The 26308-nt window shown below is 40.0% G+C and overlaps 1 protein-coding gene across 2 annotated transcripts; it reads right to left on the bottom strand.

Annotated features, from left to right (window-relative positions):
* Positions 1 to 3507: 3507 nt before the first annotated feature.
* On the bottom strand, positions 3508 to 24618 carry LOC146576628 (protein kinase C and casein kinase substrate in neurons protein 3). 2 transcript variants are annotated; one of them, XM_085272032.1, is made up of 10 exons: positions 24373 to 24618; positions 21715 to 21782; positions 13725 to 13881; positions 13359 to 13594; positions 11151 to 11306; positions 9552 to 9727; positions 8692 to 8812; positions 8540 to 8610; positions 8363 to 8442; positions 3508 to 6724 (listed from the first exon to the last, which is right to left on the bottom strand). In XM_085272032.1, exons 2-10 carry the CDS (start codon positions 21772 to 21774, stop codon positions 6615 to 6617), a joined length of 1167 nt encoding a protein of 388 aa, XP_085128158.1. In that variant the 5' UTR covers positions 21775 to 21782; positions 24373 to 24618; the 3' UTR covers positions 3508 to 6614. The 2 variants fall into 2 exon arrangements, with proteins under 2 accessions (XP_085128158.1, XP_085128159.1); XM_085272033.1 differs by lacking the exon at positions 24373 to 24618 and adding an exon at positions 23920 to 24151.
* Positions 24619 to 26308: the final 1690 nt, after the last annotated feature.

Genomic DNA, 26308 nt, shown 5'->3' with positions numbered 1-26308 from the left:
AAAACTGGTCCACCCCAAGGATCGGGTCCCCCGACACTAACAGAGTAACATAGTGTACGCTGTTAAGTGCAGGAGGATTGCCAGGATTTATACATCGGGGAAACCAAACAACCTTTGGTGAAGCGGATGGCACAACACAGAAGAGTGTGGGGATGAACAAAAGTATTTTACCAGCATAATATAATCTGCAGTATGATCATTGCTTTAACAATGTAACAGATAGCTTTAAGATGGCCTTAAGATGTTTATGCATACTGTTATCATATTAACCTTGTATTTCAGATGCAGTTATAATTATTTTATACACATTGCATATCTGTGCTTATTTTGAGTTGATGTTCGGTTCATTAAGGGTCTTAAGCTTCACTGGCGTGACTGTCCAGGTGATACATACTGAGGGAAACTAGAACATAGAAGAAACTGCAATACATGCTTACAAAACACTTATATCAGGTCATTTTTATTATCATTTATAAGTTCATATTTTTGTATTAAGCTTTTAGTAGAGGTTCTTGATTAAAACATTTATTTAGTAGATGACATATACATAGTTTCAGTTCGGTTATTACATATATGAGAGTGGCTTCTGTCTCTCTGTCTGGTGAGAGGTCAGGAGCTAGTCGGCGAGGTGAAGTAGGGTGCAATTGTGGTTAGCGCGCACACACACACACACACACACACACACACACACACACACACACACACACACACACACACACACACACACTCAGTTAGAGAGAATCATTTATAGGTGAAAGTTTAATCATGTTTTGCTTGGGGTTGCAAAAAGAGCAGTTTGTCGCAGAACTGCTGCTGATGTGTCAAGATGACAAGCGAGCATCCGGCAGTAACAGGATGTACCTGTCATGAAGATGACGACAACGTTCTTTTTAAACTGTGTTAAAAGTCATTGTGGTTTTGATCTGATCTATGTATAAAATGTATCTGTGACGTTGAAGGGGCGTCATTAAATTTAAGCCCAGGTGATATAAAATATCTGTTTATGCTTTGATTAAGTCGAAGATCAATTGCTGTCTGTGGTGATCTTCCCACGCGTGTATTAAAATCATCGTTTGCCTTCACCCGGCCGGATCAGTGTGGTTATTCTTCAATCACCTCTTGTACCCTTCCTCAATATTGAACCCTTAACCTTTTGGAGGCTCGTCCGGTTATTGAGGAGGGAGAGTGAGTTAGAGGTTTGGACGGGGAAATCCGGGGTCCGAGGTGGTCAGACGGGCAGACTTGACCAGTGGTCAAAAGTGAGTGGACGCACACCGGCGCATCATATCTAAAAAGGTAAGACACTACCTGTTGAATTATTTCCAAAGTGTGTCAAATTGGGCTGTGAAAATTAAGTCTACTCACTGAAATTACTGGTGGATGTCTGTTTTGATTTTGATTTTGATGAAAGTCTCTTGATAGTATTGAGGATATAAATGATTGAATGCGGTTGGACCGTGTAAAGCAGTTGAAATGCTGAGTGGATTTAGTTTAATAAGTAATTGGTGAAGTGTTTGTGACAGTAAAGTCTCAATTGAATATAAAGCCGGGCTTGGACATCAATAGAATTTTGTGATGCGTGATTTTATGGGGTGTTTTCAAAGTAATTAAAGTTTTTAGGATGGGAGCGGTGCTCCTAGGACTGCACCAAGTTCAGGGGTGGGAACCCCCTCCCTTTTCCAGACGTGGAAAAGGGTCCTCCGGCGTGAGGTTATCCCAGGTGGCACCTGCCAATGACTTGGGACCTTGGTTAGAAATAGCCACTGGTATCTACCAGTTTGTCGCCCGGGACGACGGGGTGCAGTGTTTGGACAGGTAGAAACCAGGTTTCGGGCGTGAAACCTTAACTTAAAACTTCGGGCCAGGACTCTGCAGTCTATTTACACCTACAGGCCAGTGGAGGATTTTTCCATGATGAGGATGTACACATCCTGGACAGGGAGGAACGCTGGTTTGAGTGCGGAGTCAAGGAGGCCATTTACGTGAAAAGGGAAAGACCATCTCTGAATCGAGGAGGGGGCCTAAGGGTACATCTTTCGCCATCTTACAATGCTGTGATTGCAGCCATTCCCCAACACGCTGATCAATGGCCATGAGTACCATTCACAGTGGTTGTTGATCAATGGTCATGAAGATTTGCATAATTATGATGAAGGAACTGACCTCACTCTACCTCATATACTAGCTTTATGCAGAGGTTAGAAAATCATCCTTGCTGCTTGTAAACTATCTGGGTGTATCTTGTTTTGCTGAATTCAGATGTCCAAGTCCATAAAAAATCAGTGACCATAGCATCACAAAACAAGTTATTATGAGATTGTAAGTAATGATTTTCTCTGTGTTGAACTGCTACACCCAATGCTGTGTTCCTCCACCTGCCAAATCCAACTTTAACCTCTGATCACTGTCCTATTTTTCTGCTGCAGAAGGTAAAAGTCGCTCCATAGGCTAATTGAGTTGTTTAAAACCAAACAGCAGACATGCTTAGAAACTCTCTGCTGAACATTTGAGTACATAGAGGCTCTACAGCCTGTTTGTCTCTCCTCACTAGCTTGTGGAAAAGAAAACAAATGCTTGAGTTACATTCATCAAGTGGCTATTAAAATGAATGAATAATGATCTTGGACTGTAGCTGCTGCAAACAAAGTGTTTAGCATCAGATTACCAGTCTGTCAGTGTTCACAGCTTCTTTTTGCTGCGCCCAAATGCCAAATTAAAACAACATTGGAGCTTTGAAGACTTTCTTCTACTCATGCCTTTTGTTTGCTAATGCAGCTGCTTTTCTGTGACTATCAAAATCCCAGATGAAATCCATCACAGCCCTTTTCAGCATACCTTATGCTTGGTTTTATTTGAAGTTTGTACCATTTCAAAAAGCACTGGCAAACTGTAGAAAAAGAGTGTCAGAGCTCATGTGAGATCGTCCGTGACTAAAGATCAGTGTGTATTTGCTGCAAGCAACCAAACTGTCATCAGGTATGAACGCAGAAGGAAATTCCTACTAGGGTGACATCATTATCTCCATTACTGCTATGGAAACAGACGTGCCACTATCCTCCCCTGCTTGTATTCAAGGCAAAACAGTGTGAGAGTGAGGAGTGTAACAATGCTCAGTCTTATCATTTTCACGTTTTGCTATTGGCCAGCTTAAACATAAACATCAGGGTGAGGTAGTTTTCTTGGCTGGCGGCCATGAGCTGATGTAAGAATACATCTGACGCTGCAGAGGAGTCATCGAGATAAAGAGCAGCGTTTGACCTGGACACAGCTCTCTTGACATGGACACAAGACTTAAAAATGACTGTGTGTGTGTGTGTGTGTGTGTGTGTGTGTGTGTGTGTGTGTGTGTGTGTGTGTGTGTGTGTGTGTACATGTAATAACATCCACAGGGAGGACTGTGGGACTCCAGGGGGTGATGTCATAGTGATTCATAACACACACACACACTAATGACTCTTTTTCTCTGTCTCACACAACACACACTTTCCATCCCACATCTAATAACGCTTCTTTTGTTTGTGTAACAGGTTCGGTTTTTATTTTAAAAAGACAGGGGATTTGAAAGGTCATACATTTACATGACAAAGAATGACACACAGCAACAGCACATATAGAGATACTATAATAGGCAAACCCAGCACGTTCCTCACTTTGGTAAAGATGCTCTCTGTGATAGTTACAATCTAATAACAGAAGATTAGATATTACAGACAGACAGAAAGACTAACTGTTCCCCAGGAGTTACCCAGAAGGAACAGTGTGACATGCTAAGAAATATTACTATTCCCCATGACATTTTCTCCTTTTCTAAAAGCAACTCGATGCTTTAATGACTTTAGTCCCATAGCAAAGATCATTGTGAACCATAATGACAGATAATAGGGCTCACCTGGATGTTGCACCTTTAACTAAAGGTGCAACATCAAAATTTTTAAATTATGAATGGACTTCATCTTTAAGCACTTTTCCTCTTTGATCTTCATGCACCTCATTTATGATTTTCGTGATAGAGTTGCTAAACTTTGAAAGGCCTTCTAACCAGGAGGGGACTCCGAGGTTCAGTGCAAAGGCGCTTTCACATCTAAACCTAATATTTTCGATTACTTGTGCTGCAGAGTTGAACAAATTTGAACTTAAAAATGAGGCAGGCAGCCAGCAGCAGGCAGGTGAGGTGAAAAAAGGCTTTCTTGGAAACAGATTTACTTCTTGTATGCAGGTTGGATCACATAGCTAGTTGGGCAGTTTTCTGTTCTCTCAATTGCTCTACAGATCTTTACATTTGTATCTGTTTGAAGTTGTGTATATTTATCTGCTAAAATGTTTCCTATAATGAACTTTCACCTCTGTACCATAGTCGGGTCTTTATCTTACAAAATAAAAAGGGGAATTTGTTGTGATTTGGCGATATATGATAAAGCTGAACTGAACCTCTCCCACAGTCTTATGGTGTTTTACATGAGGTGGCACATTGATGTGCAAGAGGTAACTGATAGTTGTGTGAAGTCATATGTATGATCCCTGCAATCCATGATTTCCATTCCAATCCATTGCAGGTTTTTGTTTAAATCTACATTGCGATGTTCTTTGCAGATACTTAATGCCCAAAGTGACAATGAAAACAGCTCGTGTTAACACTGGAAAATCTATCACAAGTAGAGGAATAAGCAGGTATAACAAACACAAATAGAAATGAAGTAGTCCTGAATAAACATAACGGGGTATTAAATAACCCCACTCAGACATTTTAGTTGCTAAAGTAGCTCGGGCCCAGCCTTGCACAATGTCTTTTGTGAAAGCCCACAAGCCACTGGCTGACCCACTATCCCAAAATATGGCTTCTAATGACTGTAAAGCTGTCCTGTTTATATGCTGTGTGAGTGATAATGAATAACAAAGCGTAGGAATACAAAATTTAGGGAGTGTGTAAAAATAGAATGCAATGTATGCTAACAAGGCCCAGCTAGGAAGTTTTGTTGTTTATGTCAGCGTGTTATTAAATCTGTTTTTCAGCCTTCATCATATTTTGTAACAAGGCGTGAAAAATAAGTGTGTTTTATAATAACCTGCAGTTTAATATACCTGCTTGTTTTTAATGTAATACGTGTTAACAGACCTCTAACAGTTACTGGTTCAGTTTAGCAGGTACAATACTGGTGAAGAAATATTACACCATAAACTGTTTCTTAAACTGCAGTGTCATTCCAGCGCAGGGTGTTAAACTTGGACTGACTGATTGGGGTCAGTGGAAACAAACTAGTAGTGATCGTGTTGAGTAGTGATCGTGTTGCCTTCACAAAGAGTATATGGCAACCCTGACTGCAAGCATTTCCCTCACTGATGCAGAGGCTGGGCAGAAAAGGACAAGCAATGATGAACAGCTGCAAATTGATAAACACATTTGAAGCAATATAAAAACATTTAGTTGTGTTTTTAGCCTTGTTGGAAATATTTGGTGTGTCTGTTTGTCTGCTGTAGCTGGTGCTGCTAAGGTCACATTGAGTGGATTTTAAGAGCATTTTCTCAGCTTGAGTAAGAGTGAACCAAAACTGTAAAGCTGTGAGCCCGAAAGAGTAAAACCAGCGAGGTGAAATATTAAGAGTTGCTTGAATATTCTCTGGATTCTCTTCTGGGTTTGCCACTGGGTTCAATCTCTTTCGCATACAAATAGTCAAGCAATAAATTCTTAATAGGAAAATAGTGATGAAAGCTGATTTAAGTCAACTCGGTATGAACTAAGACAGCATTGGACTTTGTGGGGTGTGAGTGGATGCTGGTGTGGGTAAAACAGCTTCACTGTTGGCTAACTGAGGGTTATACAGGATTCCTAATGACTTTCTGTTCCTTTAAACCACAAAAACAGAAGAGAAATACAGTCGACATGGCTTTCTGCATCTATTAGGCTGACTCCAACTGTACGGCTGCTTCGGAATAATTATAATCACAGTTTTAGCAACGCTTTCTTCATATATTGTTAGGCTTTGTGAGCATTTTAATTGCACGAGGCTTAAAAACAGCTTAAAGAAAATAGCAGTCCCACACACATTTTATTCAAGGGATAAGCCAAGGGGTGGCAGGAGATGGCTGCTGTAGACTAGCCCTGTGGCCACCCCACATAACCAATAATGACACCTATTAAAGGGCTATGTACAAACATACTCATACATTCTCTGACCTGCAGTGATTTTCCATGCAGGAAAAATAAAAATCCATGTGACGATGGATGTAATGGTCTTAGCTTGGCCACCCCTTTAAAATGTTCTGGCTACACCACTGACTCCAGCACCAAATAACTGTGTACCGTTATACTCCAGCATGTTATTTCTTTCTTTACATTAAAGCATTGTTTATTTATATGGCTTCAATACAAGTGGTCTATGCATAGTGTGTATATTAAAACATATATCAAAAGTCCTTCAAGAGATTACAAACCTGGGCACTTTTAAAAATCTCTGTATGTCAAAATCTCCATCGTCTTGTGCTGACACGCTTCTTTGGCTAACAGCTACTTTATGTGGACTTTTACAGCACTGATTTTGTGTTTTTTAGATGTTTATATATTTACTCAGGCTGTCATGTGGTATTTGATATAACAAAGATCTTTCACATTCAGGTAACTACACCACCTCCACGTAGTTGGCTGGGTAAAGCCCCTCCCACCCATCATCCTTCTTCCCTCGACACCATCCTTGGTCATCCTCATCCTCGATCTTTAGAAACTCTTCACCTGGAGGGAGGAAGAGAAAATTAATTTCTGTATTTGTTTTTTAAAACTATTGCAACATTTTTTTAAACATCAATTCAATTCAATATTATTTATATATAACAGTCACCTCAAGGTGCTTTATATTGTAAGGTAGACCCTACAATAACACATACAGAGGAAAAACCCAAAAATCATATGACCCCATATGAGCACTTTGGCGACAGTGGGAAGGAAAAACTCCTTTTTTAACAGGAAGAAACCTCTGGCAGAACCAGGCTCAGGGAGGGGCGGCCGTCTTCTGCAAACAGTTGGGGTGAGCGAAGCCTTATAACCCTTATTTGTTTTGTCAGGCCAGCAACCATAAAAAAGAGCCTATAACAGTTTAAACATATATTTTATTTAACTGTAAAATCAATGATTCAAACCATTCTGCTTAGTAATTTCATGTAATAATAGTCGTAGTACATTTGAAATAAAGCTGCTTTCAGCAAGTAAGGCACCAAAGTGCAGTTTCTCTAACGGCCACTTGAGGCAGCCTTCAAAAGCTAATACCCAAAGATTCACCGATAAAGTTGCAATCGATACATAAATATGTTTCTAGCTTTATTTTCAAGCTGATATACTAAAGTTCAGAGAAGGCAAGATGGGTAAATAAGGGCAACTAATCAAAATGTACAAAAGCTATCAAATAATCTGGGAAAACTTAAAGAGTAACAAAAAAAAAAAAAAGAGGAAGACCCTTGGGATTGAGACACAGATGAAAAGAATCACTAAAGGAAAAAGTTAAAATAATGCAAGGCATGAAAGGAACACAGCCTTCAACATATAAAAAGAAAACAACCAAAAGACACACTAAAATCAGACCAGACCTGAAAAATGTGGTGCAGACACTAACAGAAAGATGAGATAGAGGAAGGAACTGCGAAGTATAACTGCAACGAATAGCAACCAAGACATGAAACAAAACAATGCTGAAACTCATTACCAGAATGATCGTGAACTAGAAACAGGAACCAAATAAGGCGCACTATACTAGGATAATAAAGATGTGAAACAGGAACCCAACAATAATCAAAAACTGTGAGAAAAAGAATCTAAAAACTTAAAATCAACTTAAAACATTGAGACCAAAATACGTCGGCACTGCTGGTCTCTGTATATTTCATATACTTTTGTATACTTGGATTGTTACCGGTTATTTTTTTTGATGTACAGTACAAATAAATGGCTTGACTCGACATTAATGTAGCAATGTGGCCTCTTTGAATGACAGCTTCAGGTCACTGAGAAAAGCTTTTCTGCTGTTGACCATATAGGATGCAAAAACCTAACAGAGGGTCAGTTCTGACTGGCTACCCCATTGGAATTGAAAGTTTGCGAGCCAATGAGTGTGCGGTTTCATACGACAGCTAATCCTCCACTTTGAAATATGGTATGGACTTAATTTTGTATTCAGTGTGAGCCAGAATGTGTGACTGAGCCCATACACTAGGCAGGAAAGTATTTATGTGAGCCCTGCTCCCTCTCCTCCAAATATGGTCCACATTCTAGCTCCAAAAACATGACTGCAGCCTTAAAGCCAAATCTGAGGCTTCAAAATATGAATATACAGAGACGCGGCTGAGTTCACAGTGACGTCATTCATCTTGCAGTGTTTACCTGCTTTAAAGGACAGCTCATCTGTCTCCTGGCCGACGTAATCATACAGAGCTCTTACTTTCACTCCCCCGATCATCACGCTGTCAGTGGAAAAAAGAGAAGAAAGAGATTAATCTTTGATTGCTTCAAAAAAAGCTAGACAACATTAACAGTTCCCGTTCGGAATAATATCCTCACCTCTTCTCTATTGTTCCTGATTTTTCCACTTCTTTTTTCCCTTTTTTGCTTTTCTTTTCAGGTGTCCATTCCTGAAAAAACATTGGAATATAAGTAACTAAAATAAAGTGCACAGAGTTAAACTTAAAATGCTGGAAAATAAAGGGAAATACCTGGAAGTGAGGCCAGTCAGTTGGCATGCCCGGGCCGTGGGTGTTTTTCCACCAACGAAGGTCCTCTTGCTCATCGATGGCCATCAGTGTGTTGTGGAGCTCATTGTACACGGCCCGCACACTAAATGCCGAGAGATAAACACAAAAATCTCAAATTTGATTTTAATCTATGCTGATCCGTTCCTAAAATTTTGCTGGAAGAGATCATCTCTCCTCTAATAGTCCTACTTATCAAAAACAGTCGTGCTGTCTCGTGTGAATTTTGGATATTTTCCACAGCTCTTTTCTCACATTTAGCTTCAGAGAGGTTCACACTGCTGGAAATACCCTGTGTCCTTTAGGTATAGTATGTCTCATAGTACTTAATAAACACCATGCTATAAGAAACCCAATGATGTGGAATATATGTTACAAATTTTATGTGTACTCTGGATACTGATGATTATATAATTAAAAACATACTTAATTCACTTACACTGCAATCCGGGACACTTTAAGTTAAGTGTTCCCCCCAAATTAAGCAGATTAATAGTGTATATAATTTCTCTCCTCTCCCTGTGGCTTTGGCTCATTTTTATAAAGTAATTAAGTTGCCATCGTATCCAGTATTTCCTTCATCAGAGTAGAAGAGAGTCGGTGATGTGCTAATATGTAGTGGTATAGCTTTTAATTAGAGGTAAATTAAGTCAAATTATTGATTTCAACATACTTAACTCTAAAGACAGCCCGACACAAGCTGCAGGGTTCACACATAAGACGAATCTGTGCTACTTGTTTAATCAAATACATCAATCCTCTAATCAGCAGCGGCAGCAGCACCTTTTCTCAACACCGCACACGTACAAAGCACCGTGCTTCACCTCTCATTGTTGGTAATGTCCAGGTGTTTGTGGATGGAGAGGAAAGCCTGTTTGAGAAATACAATCCTCTTGCGCTCCTCCTCCTGTGATTGGTCAAAGACGGACTCCATCTCCTCCATGTAGCGAGGAGCATAGTTGTTCACCTCCTCCAGGACCTTCTCGTAGCGGGCACGGACCTGAAAGTATTTCAAACCAAATTGGCAAATAAAACTTGAGCGGTGGAAATCTAACTGTCAAAAAAGCAAAACAAAAATTGTATTAAATGTGTGTCGAATGTCTTACACAAAACATTTCATCCCACTAAAAACATGCGAAACAAAGAACTTCAACAACAGTCTTCTAAGAAAAAACTTTGATAAACTGAAGCTAGCTCGCCAAGATAAACAAAACCATTTCAAAATGATTTCACCAGGTTCAGTCAGGTGATTAACTGATATAAAAATATTAACAAAGCAAAAAATTGCAACATTTAACCTCCCATAGACTATGCAGTCACAACTGGTAATGAATTTTAACTTGATATAACGCTTCACCCCAGTGCTGACATCACAGGTTTCCTGTGAAGTAGACATTATTACAGTACAACAGCAGAAACCACGTCATAAACTTGTGAGAGGATATGAAGATGACTGATTTAAACCACACGAAACATTTCCAGCACTCTTGCACTCCTTGGTCGCTCCACTCTGTCCCGTTTGTATAATTTGACTGTTTTCTGCGCTACTCTGGAGACTAACTATGCTGCTGATTGGTGCTGGCACCTGTCCGTCATCCTGCCTTCCTCAATTGTTTGCTCCTTCTGTGTTTTACCTGCTGCCACTTTGATTCATCTGGCGCCGTACTCCAACCGCAGCGGGGCTAATTATTGCAGCTGCTTTAAAAGGGGCTGTCAGGCCAGGGAGCAGTCTTTTCCATGTTTGGAATGGTCACTTGTACTTTGGTCACGTAATTTATAGTGAAGGGTTTACGCCTGCTAGGTTCTGATTCATCAACCTGCTTGTTTTGCTCTCCACTTGGGGGATTTGTAAATTAGGAAAGGTAACAGTACTTCTACTTATTGTTCACCACACAGTTAGATTCCTTTTATTAGAGATACTAGTAATAACGGTCTTTCTTTTCTCTCTAACGTTTGCTTTGGACAGGCTAGTAAGACGTGTAATTAATTTCTTTGCTTTTGATAACTAGAATACAGATATTACATACTTAGCATGTGGAGTTGCATCCACATGCCCTCTGATTTATTAGTTTAAAACCATAAAGGAACACAATAACCTACTTAACAGTCACTAAACCTTTTCCCTGTGGTTTATTAATGTCACTCCCCTTTCTCCTGGTAAACCAGGATTGTAACAGGCACCCTTCCACCGAGCATCAGTGGTAAGGTACGGATCTACTCATGTTCCAAAGTGAGATTCCTTAACTCATCATTCATGCTTCACCTGTTTTAATTAATTAATAATTATGCAATAGTATTTTTTTTTAATGCTCCGTGGCCAGAAACTCCACAGTGCACGTAAGACAAAACTTACAGAAAGTTCAAGAAAACAAAATTAAAAAAATAAGGAAAAAAATAAGAAAGCAGTGACATGTGGTGTGCACCTTCTCGGCCTCCTGTTGAGCCACTTCTCTCTCCTCCTGGATCTTCTTCTGTTTGTCTATGGAGACGTCCGGGTTTCCCTGAGCGTGTGCCTCTCGCTCTCTGGCTACCTGCTCTTTACGGCTCACTTTATGGTATGCTCTTCTTGCTTTATCCAGCTGTGGATGCAAACCAAAGCACAGACTGACTATATGGAGTCAATGCACAATAGATAGGGATAGAAATACACCGATTACACTAACACCAATTCACTTACAGGCACTTCAGAGGCACTTAAGCTAAGATGCACCTGACTCTGAAAAGCACATTACTGAATAAATTCATTTTGAAATAGCAGTGCATTAGCTTCCTGTTTTCTAAATATAGTATTTGAATTGAGGCCATTTACTTAATGAGAAATCATCTGCGATGCCACAGTCACTTCTAGTATATATGAAAAATTGATCCCCTAAGGGCTCGTCTTTTGAGGCAAAATTATATTTTTGATGCATGTCCCTTGCTGCTCTCATTTCACTGTAAGGTACAGATTCAAGTGGCTCATTGCATCAGAACACAAACACTCTTGAGAACTGGGTTTCTGGCACTGGCACAAAATAAGGCTTGGGAATGTCACAGAGAAAAGGCTCCCAGAAGCGAACATTAAAATGTCATGATGACCAGAGCTGTCTGGAGTGGAGCTGTGAAGCCATGGACTGTATATAAAAGATGTATTGATGCCCTCTAGTGGTTACAGAGACTTTACATGGACTCCACTAGCACTAAGTTAGACTCCAGAGTAAACCTCCAGAGAAGCTAAGCAAAATGAAGTTAAGCAGGAAGTAGCAAAAACTGTAGTTCCTCTGGTGACCACTTGAGGCTGGCTTCACGAGAGTGAGTGAATCTCCACAGACTTCCATGTTAAAATGTTCAACTAGTGTGTGTTGCACCTGGGTAGTTTATCAGTTTATGAATGCAACTTGCGAACCAAACATGCTAGCATTCACTGATTACTTAGCATCCTTTTACTCATATAAAGTGCAACAACAACATGGCAGCTGACATTATGGCTTCAAAATGCAGAGTTCAAAACCAATGTGTAATCTCAAGATGGCTACATCCTCATTTTATATATTATCAACAGTTACACTGCTAATAAAACATGTGCGTAGCCTCTCAGGTCTGATAAATGAAGCTAATGTGGTTGCTAAATCTTTAGAAATCTAAAACAAAAACACATGACTTCAACCTCTCTGATCACTTTGGGGTTTTAACCACTAGAAAAACTAAATTAAATTGAAAAAAAAATATTAGCTACGTTTTTCTTTAGGAACAGGTGTATTGCTGCTGGAGCGCGAGAACTACACTCCACTTTTATCTCTCAAAATCAGGAAGGAAAATATTGCATCGGTGAAGCTTATTTCATTAAAGATTTCATTAAATGAGAAATAATTTCAAAATGGTAAATGAACTGGTTCTTATATAGCGCTTTTCTACTCTTCTGAGCACTCAAAGCGCTTCACACAACTTGTGCATTCACCCATTCACACCAGCACATTTTTCTAGATGCTTTCTAAGTAACATTCATACACATTCGCACTCCGATGGATGCTTCGGAGAGCAACGTGGGGTTAGTATCTTGCCCAAGGATATTTGGCATGCAGACAAGGAGCAGCCTACGATCGAACCACCGACCTTCTGGTTAGTGGCTGATCGGCTCTGCCACCTGAGCTACAGCCAAATGGTCAAAATGTTGATTAAGTAAAAATGTGAGTGAGTGAGTAAGATGGTAGCGGTCTTCAAAAGCCTCCAGGCTGCAAGTTTATTGTTAATTTACATATCAGTAAAAACAAATTCTTTATTTTTTAAGACTGAATTTGGGAAGAGCTTAATTAAATGTAAAATAATACTGTACGTTTTGAAACTGCTTCTAAAACAAAGTGCTCAAAGAGGCAAAAAGCATGTGTGCAGAAAAAAGAAAAATAAGAACATATTGTTCAAAGATTATCCCAATCAAAGCAGTGTGACAAATAACAGCTGCCACAAGCGCCAAGACAAACTGTACTTTAGTGGCTGCCTCAGTATGTAATTTATTGCTTCACAACATACTAAACTAACTTTAACGTGGCATTTTATATCTTTGTACACAGCTCAGTGACTGAGATCAGACAAAAGCTTTTAATTAATATGACGATGTGTAACTACCATAAACAAACCTGGAAAAAAAATCTGACCTTTTTAAGTCGTTTGGCCCACGGCTTCTGAGCACGTGCAAACCCCGTCTCAATGTCGTGGGACTCCTTGAAACCCCCAAATAACTTCTTGTGGAAGGTGTCCTTCTGCCAGGTCCTGACCCGGTCCCCATCCTCCGACACCAGGGAGCGACAGATGGTGGCGTGTAGGGCGGCAAGCCTGTCGGCGGAGGACAGAAAACACTGCCAAGCCTTCATAAGAGAGCCATATAGAGGACCTGAGGGAGGGAGGAGGAGAAGAAGATGACACACCATTAAAATTACTGTTGTATTTCAGTAATAATTGGGACATGATTTAGAAATAAGATCATTTCCACGTTCATTATGTGTTGCGGTTACTGATCTTACTAGAGTCCACCACCGGCTTCCACTTGTTGCTCCATTCACTGAGCTGCTGGGCGTACTGCCTCTCCACGCGCGCTCTCTCTTGGAAACATGCCACTATGTCATTACAGGCCTGGAAAGCATCTTCTGTTCGCTTCGCAGTGCGCTGATAGTTCCCAGGCTGCCAGGACACAAAGAGAGAGGAAGATTTGCTTTCCACATCATAAACACATGAAGTGGATGGAAGGTTAAATTGATTTGATGCTTTAAACTCTAAGTCTTTTAATTTTTTGGCTTTAAAAAGTTAGAAGTTAACAAAAAATGTTCCAGTGTTCAGTGATTCAGTTTCTTTTCTTTAGTTTTATTATTTCAGTGCCAGAGAATCCAAAACGGTACATTTGTTCGGTGTATTCTTGGAAATATGGAGACCCAAAACTGAATAACACAAACAAAAAGATTACTCCAACTGGTATTACAAGCACACTGCTACTGTTGCTTGTTACTACTACTGCTTCTAATTTGTAATACTAGTAACATATTAAAAATAGACTAATATTATAAGTAGAAATATTAGGGCAAATATTCGCTGCCTGAAGCTTCGTTTTTTATAGTAACTCAGTTTTGTTGTTTAGATTACTCAAAGCAGACCTATTATGGTCATTTCCAGCGCCATGTTTTTAATCTCGGGCTCTACTAGAGTAGCTTAGTATGTGTCACAGTTTAAAATAATCCTTATTTAACCTATGATGGATCTTGGTGCAGACCCTCAGTTAATCTTGTGTCCACCCCCTTTCCTTTAACCTAGCCGTCTTCTGATTGGCTGCCCCTCGTAAACAGAAGGTTTGAACAGCAAGTCATTTTGTCCTCAAGAAAAGGGAATTCAAATCTTCGTCTAAATTGTAAATAAATTTGCCACATATTTTAAGGGTAACTGTTTAACTACATTTAGTACAGTTTAAACCCTCAAACCCTTGAATGGAGCCGTGGATCCTGCATGTTCAAACCTTACTGCACACTACTAACATATCAGAAGCAATTTTCCTGGCAACAACTAATAATCTATACTCAAAATGAGATTTGATTGCAATACTGTGGAAGCTCATTGAGAGAGAGGTGAGAAGATTGAGCCCTCTCTTAACTGTTCCCTTAATATATGACTGCTCTCAGGAACTGCAAACAAAGCTTGGCTTTGTTTAAAGCATGGCTTTAAACAAAGCCTCCAACACATCTAAAGCTCATCAAAAGCTCACTAATTACATTTTGTGTTTAAAACAATGATTTGTTTTAATGGTTTTGTGCCAGAATATTTGTTAGCCAGAAACTGTAACTTTCTGGAGGTTTGCTGTCAGTTGCTTCAGCTTTCTGCAATGCTAAGCAGACTCCAGCTGCACACATTCACTCTACATATGTATAGTAAATATATATAGTATTGATTTCATTTACTTGTGTGTGTTTCTCTAAATGATCCTCTAAATCATTGTCATAATGACGTCTTACTAAGTTCCACTGAATAATGCACAGTACCACAGCTAAATGAAATACACCCATTACCGTCTTCCTGTTAATCGTGTTGTGCAGACGTTGGCTGCAGTTAAATCTGGGGTACAGCAGAGGGTGCTACCAAGGATAAGAGTGAATTGAGCTAAACAGCTAAAATAATTATTTCCACATGCTTCTTAATAAAATACCAACATGAAAAGAAAACTGAATTTTATTTTACTTTTCACAAATAATGTATGGAAAACTGTCTGACCAGATGATGACTGCTACATGAGACTCTTGCTGCTGTTTAATGCATGAAATCAAAATGTTGGATTCAGTAAGTGAAAGCATCCCCTATGAAACTGAAAGTCCACATAAGCGTGATTTCTTGAATGTTTAGTATTCCTTTGTTTTGTAGTACAAAAGACAAAAATATTAAGGTAGAAATGCTACCCTTCCATCATAGTCCTTCCATAGCTGTGACGCTGCAGCAGCAATGTAAGGCTAATCCTCCCACGTGCCACGAGTGACACTTCACTGGCACTGAGTTTCCGCTGGTAGCACAAATGCCGGCCACAGTGTGAGGCGCGGTCGAAGCCCGTCCATAAAAAGCCAGACAGAGTGAGGACAAGAGAGCAGCAGAGGCAGGGCCCTAAATGTAATAACATCTCTGAAGCAAGTGTGTTGTTTGTGGATGTGGAATTTGGAAATCTCTGCAATTTTCCTGGCAGCTGTCATCAGCTCCTTCTCAGCACTGACTCCTACTCTCTTTTTCACTTTCTGTCAGACTCTATCTGGTTGTCACTGACACATTTAGACAGCTGCTTCAGTGTGATTGTTCGCCATGCTGTTTTAAATTACTTGAGGCAATATAGTTGATGTAAATACCACAAAAAAAAAAAGACATGAGTGAACAAGACGTCCCTAAAGCCAATGTTTTACCTGTCAAACACACATGTAACTAATAACCTCAATATTGGGGCTCTGGTTACGGGTTTTGTACGTGTTGGATCACAGACATGGCTTACTTGGATAGCTCCAAGAGACTATAGTAAAACTGTCTGCGTGCTTTCAGTGCGTCATATACTTTTGGATACTGTAACACAGAATACGCTTCTTTACTTATTTTCTTTGGCAAATTCAGTGTAAGATGATAAGCCTCTAGAGTTACAACAACAGCCTTTTCTTGCAATGTCCAAAGTCTGTAATGGGACTCTTAATTAGTAGTTAATTAAATGCAGGGACAACAGAAAGGTCAGTTGTTGTTTGTGAAAAGTAGTGCTAGCAGCAAACATTAAACAAATATGCAGTTTTGTGCTTCAGGTAACTAAAGCAATCAACCGATGCATCTTTATTATAATGTGACATTTTTCTTAACTCATATTTTTCATATATCATACATATATCTCTTTTTCATTCTAATTGCAAATGATTTGTTTACTAAGCCTGCATTTTAATGTTTCTGTTCAAGTGTAGTTTAGAGTGCTTTAAAGAGTGCTGCACGTAGAAGGACAAAGACCCTGAATGTAAAAGTTTTTCATTGTCTGTATTAACACCCTTCAAAAAAAGCAATCAGAGCCCTCAGTGTGCCTTTAATGAAACACTGTAGTTTTAAATGCTTTAATCACGAGGAGTGTTTCACACAAGCGCCCTCCTCCTTCCTCCTCTATCCTTCCTTTCTTTTTGCCTCTGTTGTGGTTTGCACTGACTTTCCTCACTCGTCTGCGAATTAAGCAGAAACAGCTGAGGAATCCAGTTTGAGGCCAGCGGCAACGCTGCAGAGACCCAGTTGGCCAATAACCGAGGCAGATGCAAATCCGCTACTAGAGAATCAGTCCAAGCAACAAAAGCGGTATCGAAGGAAATGACTAAAGACTTCTGCTGAAAAAAAATTACCTCTCATATAAATAAATGATCGCATTCAAACTGTTAAAAGCCTGGCGAGTTTTCATTATAGAACTGCATTAGTCTTAAATGTAGATGAATGGATGGGATGATGAAATTGACATGTTCCAGATTTTATGTTTCACAACCTGCATATGTGTGTCAAGTTAAAGTATTAGCTGGTAGTAGTGTAGCAGTACCACAGTAGATGCTGCTCTGATGCTTCGTAGCTGTGATAAAGTTTTAAAGTAAATGTATAATAAGTAAAAGGTAGTGAAAGCAATGGCAGTAAAACTATTAATAAAAGATGAAATGGCATAAAAGAAACATTTCCAGACTATACTCCAAAGTGACTTTACCGCAACTCAAGCAAAGAGCAGATGACAGATTCAGGGAAAGCGAGTCAAAAATGTTTGTTCTAGAAAGGAAAAGAAAGTCTGTTACAAATCAAACTCTTAAATCTTTAGTTTTCTACTTGAAAACAAGTGAAAATGTGTTTGAAATATGTGATAATCGCATTTTTACTTTAGTAGCAGACATGCAGGTGTCACAGAATGCCCTTATTTAATATAACAAAGCATATAATAGCATATATAATCCCTTTATATAACTGTGGCATTAATGTTTTAAAAGGGACATGCACTGGGTCCAGAGACTGTTATCACTATGTATAAAGTTGAGGTGACTTTGCCAATGCAAAACCGAAATGCTGAAGTTTGCAGTATAATGACAGGCAGGCAGCCTTTGAGCACGGCGGCAGGATGACACAGACGGGAACTGGCCTGGAAACACATCCAGCACAACAGGAGGCTTCCAAATTACAGGAGGGGAGAGATGAAAGTGGGGCAGCCAATTGAGGCCAATAGCAGACAAAGCCAATATTAAAGCGGCAGCACACTCAAATTAGACAGTCAGGCACTCTGAAATGTTTACAGCCTTAAAATATGGTGGCAAAACTGGGCTATGACTGGTAAACAGAGTGTACGGTAGTTCACAGAGATGGGTATATGGCCGATATGCTGTGTGTACATTTAGGCTTCGGTGAGAGAGATAATGCTTAGGATTTATCTTTTATGTTTGTGGAAACAGGTCTGTTCTACAGACTGTTTATTTTTCTCATTCTGTCTACGTTGGTGCTGTGAAATAAAAGCCACTTTTGTATTGTATATAAAAATGCAGCAGAAGGTCTAAACTTGATCCCTGTTTTCCTTTTGTGCTGCAGATTTTATTCTGTACCTCTCTGATGTCTCTGTTTAGTGTGAAGCTGCAGCCTGTTAAATGAGCTCGGCACTTAGCCTGCAGCCTCGTTATCACTGCACCAGGTAAAGAAACGATCTGGGACTGGGACACATCCATCATTAATATATCAGCGTGTCCTAAGCGTACTGTTGTTTTCTTATGGATTAAATAAACATGTTAATTAGCGACATCTGGAGATGCTGGTGGAATAAGTGCAACAATGTAATATAACCAAGAACTTTTTAGACTTCTTCTTGATACAGTTTGCACTGAATGGATCCCGATGGACGTGTAGCCCATTTTGGAGAGGAGGTTTTGAAACAGAAAATATAGTTACATTTTTAGATGATTTTTTAACTTAATATCTTTCTTTCTTAAGATTTCATTTTGACAGTTTTGCAGGGAAGCGTAGAAAGGAAAGAGGAGGAGAGAGAGTGGACTCAAACTCAGGCTTCTGCACTTCAGACATAAGGTAGAGACACCTGCTTAACTGCACCAGCCAAACCAGAACCCTAAGTAAGGCCTTTCTGTCAGTACTGGGAACACTGAGGCACCATGAGATACTTTACAGCACTCGTCAATTTATATTTATTCATCAAGCAGCAGCAGACCCCCTGATAGCAGTCACCTTCAATCACCACAGCCAGCTGCTTTGTGTATACATGTGGAAGTTTCTGCTATGGCTTGACTTCTAACATCTGTTTTAGTTGTCATTTGGAAATGTGTGCTTAAGAAAGTGTGTCACGTCCAAAGACAGAAAAAAAATGGAGAAAGCTTCAAGGTCTGAAAAGTGAAGTCAGCTTGAAAGTGCGTAAACCTGATTTCTTTTTTCATGTGCACCAGGGGGTGATACCTGTGGCTACAGAAAGACCTCGTGTCCCATATAATTCAATGGCAAGACAGTCCTCGGAGCTGATCTCTGTAAACACTTTTCTGATAAGTTTATGGGCTCAGTCAGCGATTTCAGCCCGTACTGAATAAAACATTAAATCCATTTTGTTTTAGAAAGGAGGATAATCCAGGATACGCCCGTCTCATCTTTGTGGTCCTGATGTAAATTCTTCACAAACAAATTAAGATGTATTAGCAGAATGCAAGCATTTCAGGTTTCTTTTTTTTTCCTCTACAAGGAGCTGCATAGAATTATTTCTAGCGCAGCCTTTGATACAGTAGACCACGCTATTCTTTTAAACAGACTGAAACACATGGTGGGCCTCTCTGGTGCTGTACACAGCTGGTTCACTTCCTATCTCTCTGACAGAACTTTTATGGTGAGTATGGATACATGCTCCTCTAAGATCCATAAAATGACATGTGGTGTGCCTCAAGGGTCGGTTCTAGGCCCTGTACTTTTTAATTTGTATATGCTCCCTCTCGGCGGTGTCATCAGGAGGCATGGAGTGAACTTCCACAGTTACGCTGATGACACGCAGCTGTACATCTCCGTGTCTCCTGATGACACCAGACAAATGGATGCCCTCTTTAACTGTATCTTGGATATAAGATCTTGGATGGCAGAAAACTTTTTACAGCTTAACCAGGACAAAACTGAAGTTTTGATTGTCGGTCCTGAGGCTCAGAGAGAGAAACTCTTGTCTAAATTAGAGGCATTTTCACTATGTCCTTCGCTACAAGTGAAAAACCTGGGTGTTATTTTTGACTCTGAGCTTGGTTTTATCCCACATATTAAACATGTAACCAAAATTGGATTTTATCATCTAAAAAATATAGCCAGAGTCCGCCCTATTCTCTCTCGGGCCAACACGGAGATGCTGATGCATGCTTTCATTACCAGTCGCATTGATTACTGTAATGCCCTGCTCTCTGGTCTTCCTAAGAAGAATATTTCAACTTTACAACTCTTGCAAAACTCGGCAGCTCGTGTGCTGACGAAGACCAGAGGGCGGGCCCACATTACACCGGTTTTAGAATCGCTGCATTGGCTCCCCGTGTGTTTCAGGATCGATTTTAAAGTTCTTTTACTGGTTTTTAAATGTCTTAATGGTCTTGGGCCTTCTTATCTCTCAGATCTGCTTTTACCATACGAACCCTCGCGGACCCTGAGGTCCTCTGGTACTGGCCTTTTGATTGTCCCTAAAGTCAGGACACATACTCACGGAGAGGCAGCGTTTCAGTGGTATGGTCCTCGTCTGTGGAACAGCCTGCCGGAGGAGCTCAGGGCCGCAGAGAACGTACATGTTTTTAAGAACAGGCTCAAGACCCACCTTTTTAATTTAGCTTTTACTTAGCGTTTATTTATTTTATGCTTATTTATTCTATCCTGTTATTCTATTATTAATTTAGGATTTACCTAATATTTGTTTGATTTTATTCTTATTCATTTTTTAATCTTCTTATTCTATTTATATTTATATTGTATCCTGTTCTTATTTATTTTATCATTTTACCCTATATATATTGTATTGCGTCATATCTCCAGTGTTTCCTCGGAGGGCGCTCTCTGCACCGGGGCTGTTATTGACCGTGGCTGCTGGGTCTCTCGGGTCCTCTCAGCCTGGCTGGGGGGCTCCTTTGCCTCCCTCCTGCTGTGTGCCCAGCCTGGAGGCTGCGGTCTGTGACCGGCTCCCGGTGCAGACGGCTCCCTGTTATAGTGTTTCCTCACTTGGCTCATGCGAGCCCAGCCCAATTTTTACTCTTTAAGTGTGCGCGTGTGTGTATGTGTGTGTGGGTGGGGGGATATATGTGTATTGAGAGTGTGGGGAGTGAGTTGGAGGGTGGGGTGGGCTGCTTTTAACTATGTAAAGCACTTTGTGCTACATTTTCTCTGTATGAAAAGTGCTTTATAAATAAAGATTGATTGATTGATTGATTTCAGCTGTATTTTCATTTGCTACATACGGGCTGTCACTGCTGCTCCTGAGACTGAATTTCGGCCAGTTATGTTCCACAATGGGATCAACAGGAAGTGAAATGGCTCCCATAGTTCTAAGGCTAGCTGGTGGCAAGATATTAAGTATATATATCAAACTATTCTGTTAAGTCTCATGCAAAAAAAGAGCACAAAAAAAACAAAGAAAATAACTTTCTGTGAAAGCATTAAGTTTTTATAGGAAAAAAACATTTTTTATTTGGTCCCCAGACTCAGTCCAGACAAACACATAGAATAAGTCAATGAGCCAAAAGCCTTCAGCGAGAGCTGTGTTAAATCCTTGCGAGGCGGTTCGGAGAGTAACTATTCATACTTAAAAATGAAAACACAGCCTTGTTTAAAAAGTTGTGTTGCCTGAACGACAAAACTCTGGACTGTTTTGGCTGCATGTTCGCTCAGACTTGAGATACGGGGGGGAGCTATCTTGTGTAGTATATCTCCCTGTCCCATCATAAGGTATAAACATGTAAACACACAAAGCCAGAGCCCCGCACACACACACACACTGAGTACACATACCATCCAGAAGCTGCGATTGTAGGCATCTTCAAGGCTGTTTTCTGATGGCAAGGTCGACATCCTGTTTTCTGAGAAAGTAAAGAATATCTGATTAGTTTGGACTATATTTTCTATCATGCTGCCTTTCACTGTGATCTTTATGTAGCTGCCATTATCACCTTTCATTTATTGGCTTTAGATTGTTGCAGCTTCAGTATTTGGGACAAATGTTTGAAATAAGGGACACGTTTAGCCAAAATTATTTTCAGGTACAAAATGTAGATACTTCATAAAATTTAATACTTGAGTTCTTGTTTTATCAGACATGCCCCACAGACCTGACATCACTAACACCACTGTTATAATGGTTACACGATAAACTACTGGATAAAACAGGGATTTTACTTTTATAAATTTAAGCTGCAAATATTAATTTAAGCTAATTACCAGTCCACTCTGTTATTTTAAATGTAGTTATTTTTACATATTCACTGTTTTCAAGTCTTTATCTTTTACTTTTATGTATCTATTTAACAATTTCCTTGGTTACTTTTGATGGACTGTTTCTCTGTCTACTGCATTTAGCTATCCCTTTCTCCTTGTTGTGTTTTTCAGTGCTCTTAGTGATAGCTCAGTGGGTGGACATAACTCTAAATTAAATCAGCCCTTTTATATAATAATGTATTTGATCAAATTACCACTTCCCATAAATCCCTTGGCACCAACATGATTCACCACTGGCACAAGTGCTCCGGGTTGGAAATCAATTCTCTCCTGCTATTTTAGGCTCCATGACATGAAGGCATTTCATATCTGTTCAGATAAATAACTAGTTCAACACATGTCAGGACCCATGTGAGATTATACAGCAGGTGTAACACAGTGACTGAATCAAATATGGAGGCTTTGTACGCCCATCTAAGCGTTGGAAGTTGACGTGCACGTTAAATAGGACCGGGATAGTGCAGAAGCTCTGACAACACCAGCAGACATGGACTGTCCTCTCCCAGCATTCCCAGCTTCTGAAACATGAGCTATCCAAAAATAAACAGGGGCTAAGGATCGGCACATCCTATCACACACTCATTTTCTTCCCATGCTAGTCGCGCTTTGCTCATTTAATATTGACCCATAAACATCACACTTTCTTTGAACGTAATCATGCTCTTAGCTGAGTGTTACTTTATGTTCATGTGGTTCTACCTCAAAAAAAAGAGAAAGTTTTCCAGTTAAATATTTAAGCACACAGCAGCTTTGCTTCAAATCCTCGAAGCACCCAAAAGCTGAACTCCACCCTGACAGAGCCTTCGTGACTGGCCTGTTTTTCCTGCCTGCAGACATCTCCCCTCATGGCTCCGTTATGCTCACAATTAGATTCAATGATCTTCCCTCAACATCCTGCTGTTCACGGGGCATCACATGCTCCGCTAAGAGAATAATGTCCTGCCTCTTCCTGGCCTCAATCTGCCTCAGTTTGCTTCATCACCACCACTGAGGACTTGTAAATTACGCAACCCAGATCTCTGCAAGAGGTCATGAAAATAAAGAATACCCTCTCTTTTAACCCGTTTGACCCTGACTTCCTTTCCCTCTTGCTTTCTGGCTTTCCTCATTGTATGACCAAGTTTCCAGATAAAATGTGGGAGTGGGGTAGCTCCCGTCATGATATTAATTAATGTGACTACACGGTTTACTACAAACGGTATACTTTTTACTACGTTTTAGAGTTGCAACCACACTACTTGTGTCTGTGTAATAGCAGATTTATGTATAAATCCCTTATAAGCTGGTAGGAAAGTAAAATCTTTAACCTCCATTCTGGGTTAGCTGTGACTGACTTGTATGTCTCTCCTCAGGTTTATCAGCATTATGCTTCAGTTTATGTGTTTAAAAAAAAAAGAAAAGAAAAGTATGCCGTGCAACTCTGTATCTACTGGGAATGTTTTGTTAGTGACATACGCCTTTCAACAGTGATTTCATAACTCCTTAAATCGATTTTGAGATCCTCTAAAAATGTGGGACTGGCCTAAAGATTTAAAAACCTCCAGAAATATTTATATAAAGATGAAATAAAGTGATCCCTAGTGTCATTTCCAGTTAGCTCACTGTGACGTCTGTGGTATTAGTGAGGCATACCCCATTACTTCTTACTTTCTGACTTTAAATAAGCCACAAACTATGCATCACGTGGTTGCTTTTTCACACAAAAAATATACTACTACTTACCGCCTACAAGCACAAATCTATATCCACCATGAATCCTCCAGACTTTGTATAATATATGTGCATGTCAGATATAAAATTAGCTCCCCCCGATTCTAAAAGGTTCGCGATTGATTATCAGTATCTTGCATTAACTCAGACTTCATGGATCTAAAACTCCAACTTCTTCACTTGAAAACCCAACCAGCTGAACCCAGAGCCCGCCCGTTCAAGTCCATCTGGAGCTTTGATCCAACCAAACTCTCTCACCCCTGTATGCTGAACGCACTTTTGCACACACACTCACTCCTCCCTCTGTCCCCGTTTCATCTGTCATGCATAACTCAACACACACGCATTGCATAGAGGAAATATATAGGAACAACTGAACACAGAGCAGAAATAGGAGCGCCGTCACTCCATCTGATCTCACTGAAATGCATCCATTCAGCCATGGCAGGCTAATAGTTTCCTTACCTCTGAACGCTGGGGCCCCTCTCTCATTCACCCCCTGCTCTCTTCTTTTGTTTGCCTAGTTAAAACAGTTTTTTCTTCCCGTCTCCAGTCTGTGTGGAGTCTCTCAGGCTCTTTCCCTCTCTGTCTAGTCTTCTTTATGCTCTTCCTCACTCTCTCCAACTTTGATTTTTCCACCCCTGTTGGACAGTGTTGCTCCTGCTCTTCCCCTTTCTTTGGCCCACTGTTTGTGTCAGATGAGTTGGCTTTTTTCCCCCCTCCCTTCCTCCTTCTCCTCTTGCCTCCCTCCCTCAACGTCTCTCACTCTCTCTCTCCTCCTCTCTCAGTAAAACAGCTACAGGAAGCGTATTCCTCTTGTTCTTCGTCAAATATCTACTTTGTCTTTTTCCCTTTCATTTGGTCACTTTACCTCCCTCACACCACTGTTAATGAAGTGTGGCAGAACATTGGTTTGAGGTGTTTCTTTGTGTCTGTGTGTGTGCATCTCTAAGTGAGTCAGACAATAGCTGAGTCACCCAACCAAAGTTTATGTTTGGCATGTGTGTTTGGGAGTTAATAACCCTAGTAACCACCTTTTAGAGTTTTAAAAAGAAATACAAAGCAGCATGGCCAGATAAGGAAACTCCATCTCTCTGCGCTTGCCTTTAACCCCCTTTTTGCTCCCCACTATTTTCCCTTGGGATCATTTGGTAGGCCTGCTTCCACAGCTGGAGGATACATCCGGTGTGTGAGTGTGCATATGTGCATGTTTATGTGTTAAAGGCAGAGCTGTTTGAGTGCAAAGCCCTCTAACAAAAACTTGCCCGCACTCACATATGCTGCTTTTGGTGACATAAAGCCCCGTGCAGTGCTGAACTCATGAAACTTCTCCTTGCCAGAACATGCCATGTAAATAACTAGACAGCTGTACATTGCAGTGCTTACACACAGCTGCAACCTGCTGTTAGGAGACAGTAATCCTATGCTGGGAGTACTATAATCAAATGTGGAAGCATAGGAGACAGATATCATGACAACACCGTGAGATCCTGTCATTAAAATGATAATAGACATAAATGTCAACACCTGATGTCAGATCCCACTCAAACAGTACAATTGTATTCACCATGTACACTTCATATGTTTAACCCTCAAAAAGCCAAGATGTTTTAGTGATTAAAAGGACCCAGTGTGTTAAAGTTTTGTGTTTATCATGTGCTGTTTCCCTTGTGCAAGATGTATTGCACATATCTGCAACATGGAGTTAAAAAAAAACAAAAAACAAAAAAAACTGAAACACTAAATCACATTTATTTAGGAATCCTTGTCTCTTCTTCTTACAAAGCAAATTTTCTTGTTTCAATAATACCACAAAATCATACTTTTAAATTTCAGGCATGTTTTCAACTATCCTTGCATCATGTTCATCCCAAAATGCAAATGAACTGGTGACTCAGTAACATCGCCTGTTTCTTCCATGCATCCTTTTTAACTTTAATTTAAAACTTTTTTTTTGTATTTGAGGAATATTTTAAAATACTTTGTGCAGAAAAAAGCTCAGAATACTTATACATTAAAATATCTGAAAATCGGGACTTTAAAAGTGAGGTGCACTATGTGGAATAGTTACAAACAAATACATTTCAAAAATAGCCCAACTCCATGCATGTGTTTGGACTGTGGGATGAAGCCAGAGAACCCAGGTAGACACTGGGAGAGCATGTAGACTTCACAACCCAAGACCTCCTTCACCACAAGTCACAGACTTTGGTCTATTGTAAATGACGACTCATCCACCTGCATTGTTTTATAGTAACAACGACTGCAGAAAACAACAGCCAACCACTGACCACATTTTGGGACCTATGAATAAAACTGCCCTCTACTGGTTACTAAGGGTAACTGTACCTGCAACCCTCTGGTCTAGCCTTAACTTTAATGGTAATAAAGTAGTAATATT

Source organism: Mchenga conophoros, linkage group LG4 (assembly GCF_057382185.1).
Source record: "Mchenga conophoros isolate Kocher_MC1m ecotype Shallow Benthic linkage group LG4, M_conophoros_male_GT1.1, whole genome shotgun sequence".
NCBI classification, from domain to species: domain Eukaryota; kingdom Metazoa; phylum Chordata; class Actinopteri; order Cichliformes; family Cichlidae; genus Mchenga; species Mchenga conophoros.
This window is presented reverse-complemented; position numbering and strand designations above follow the sequence as displayed.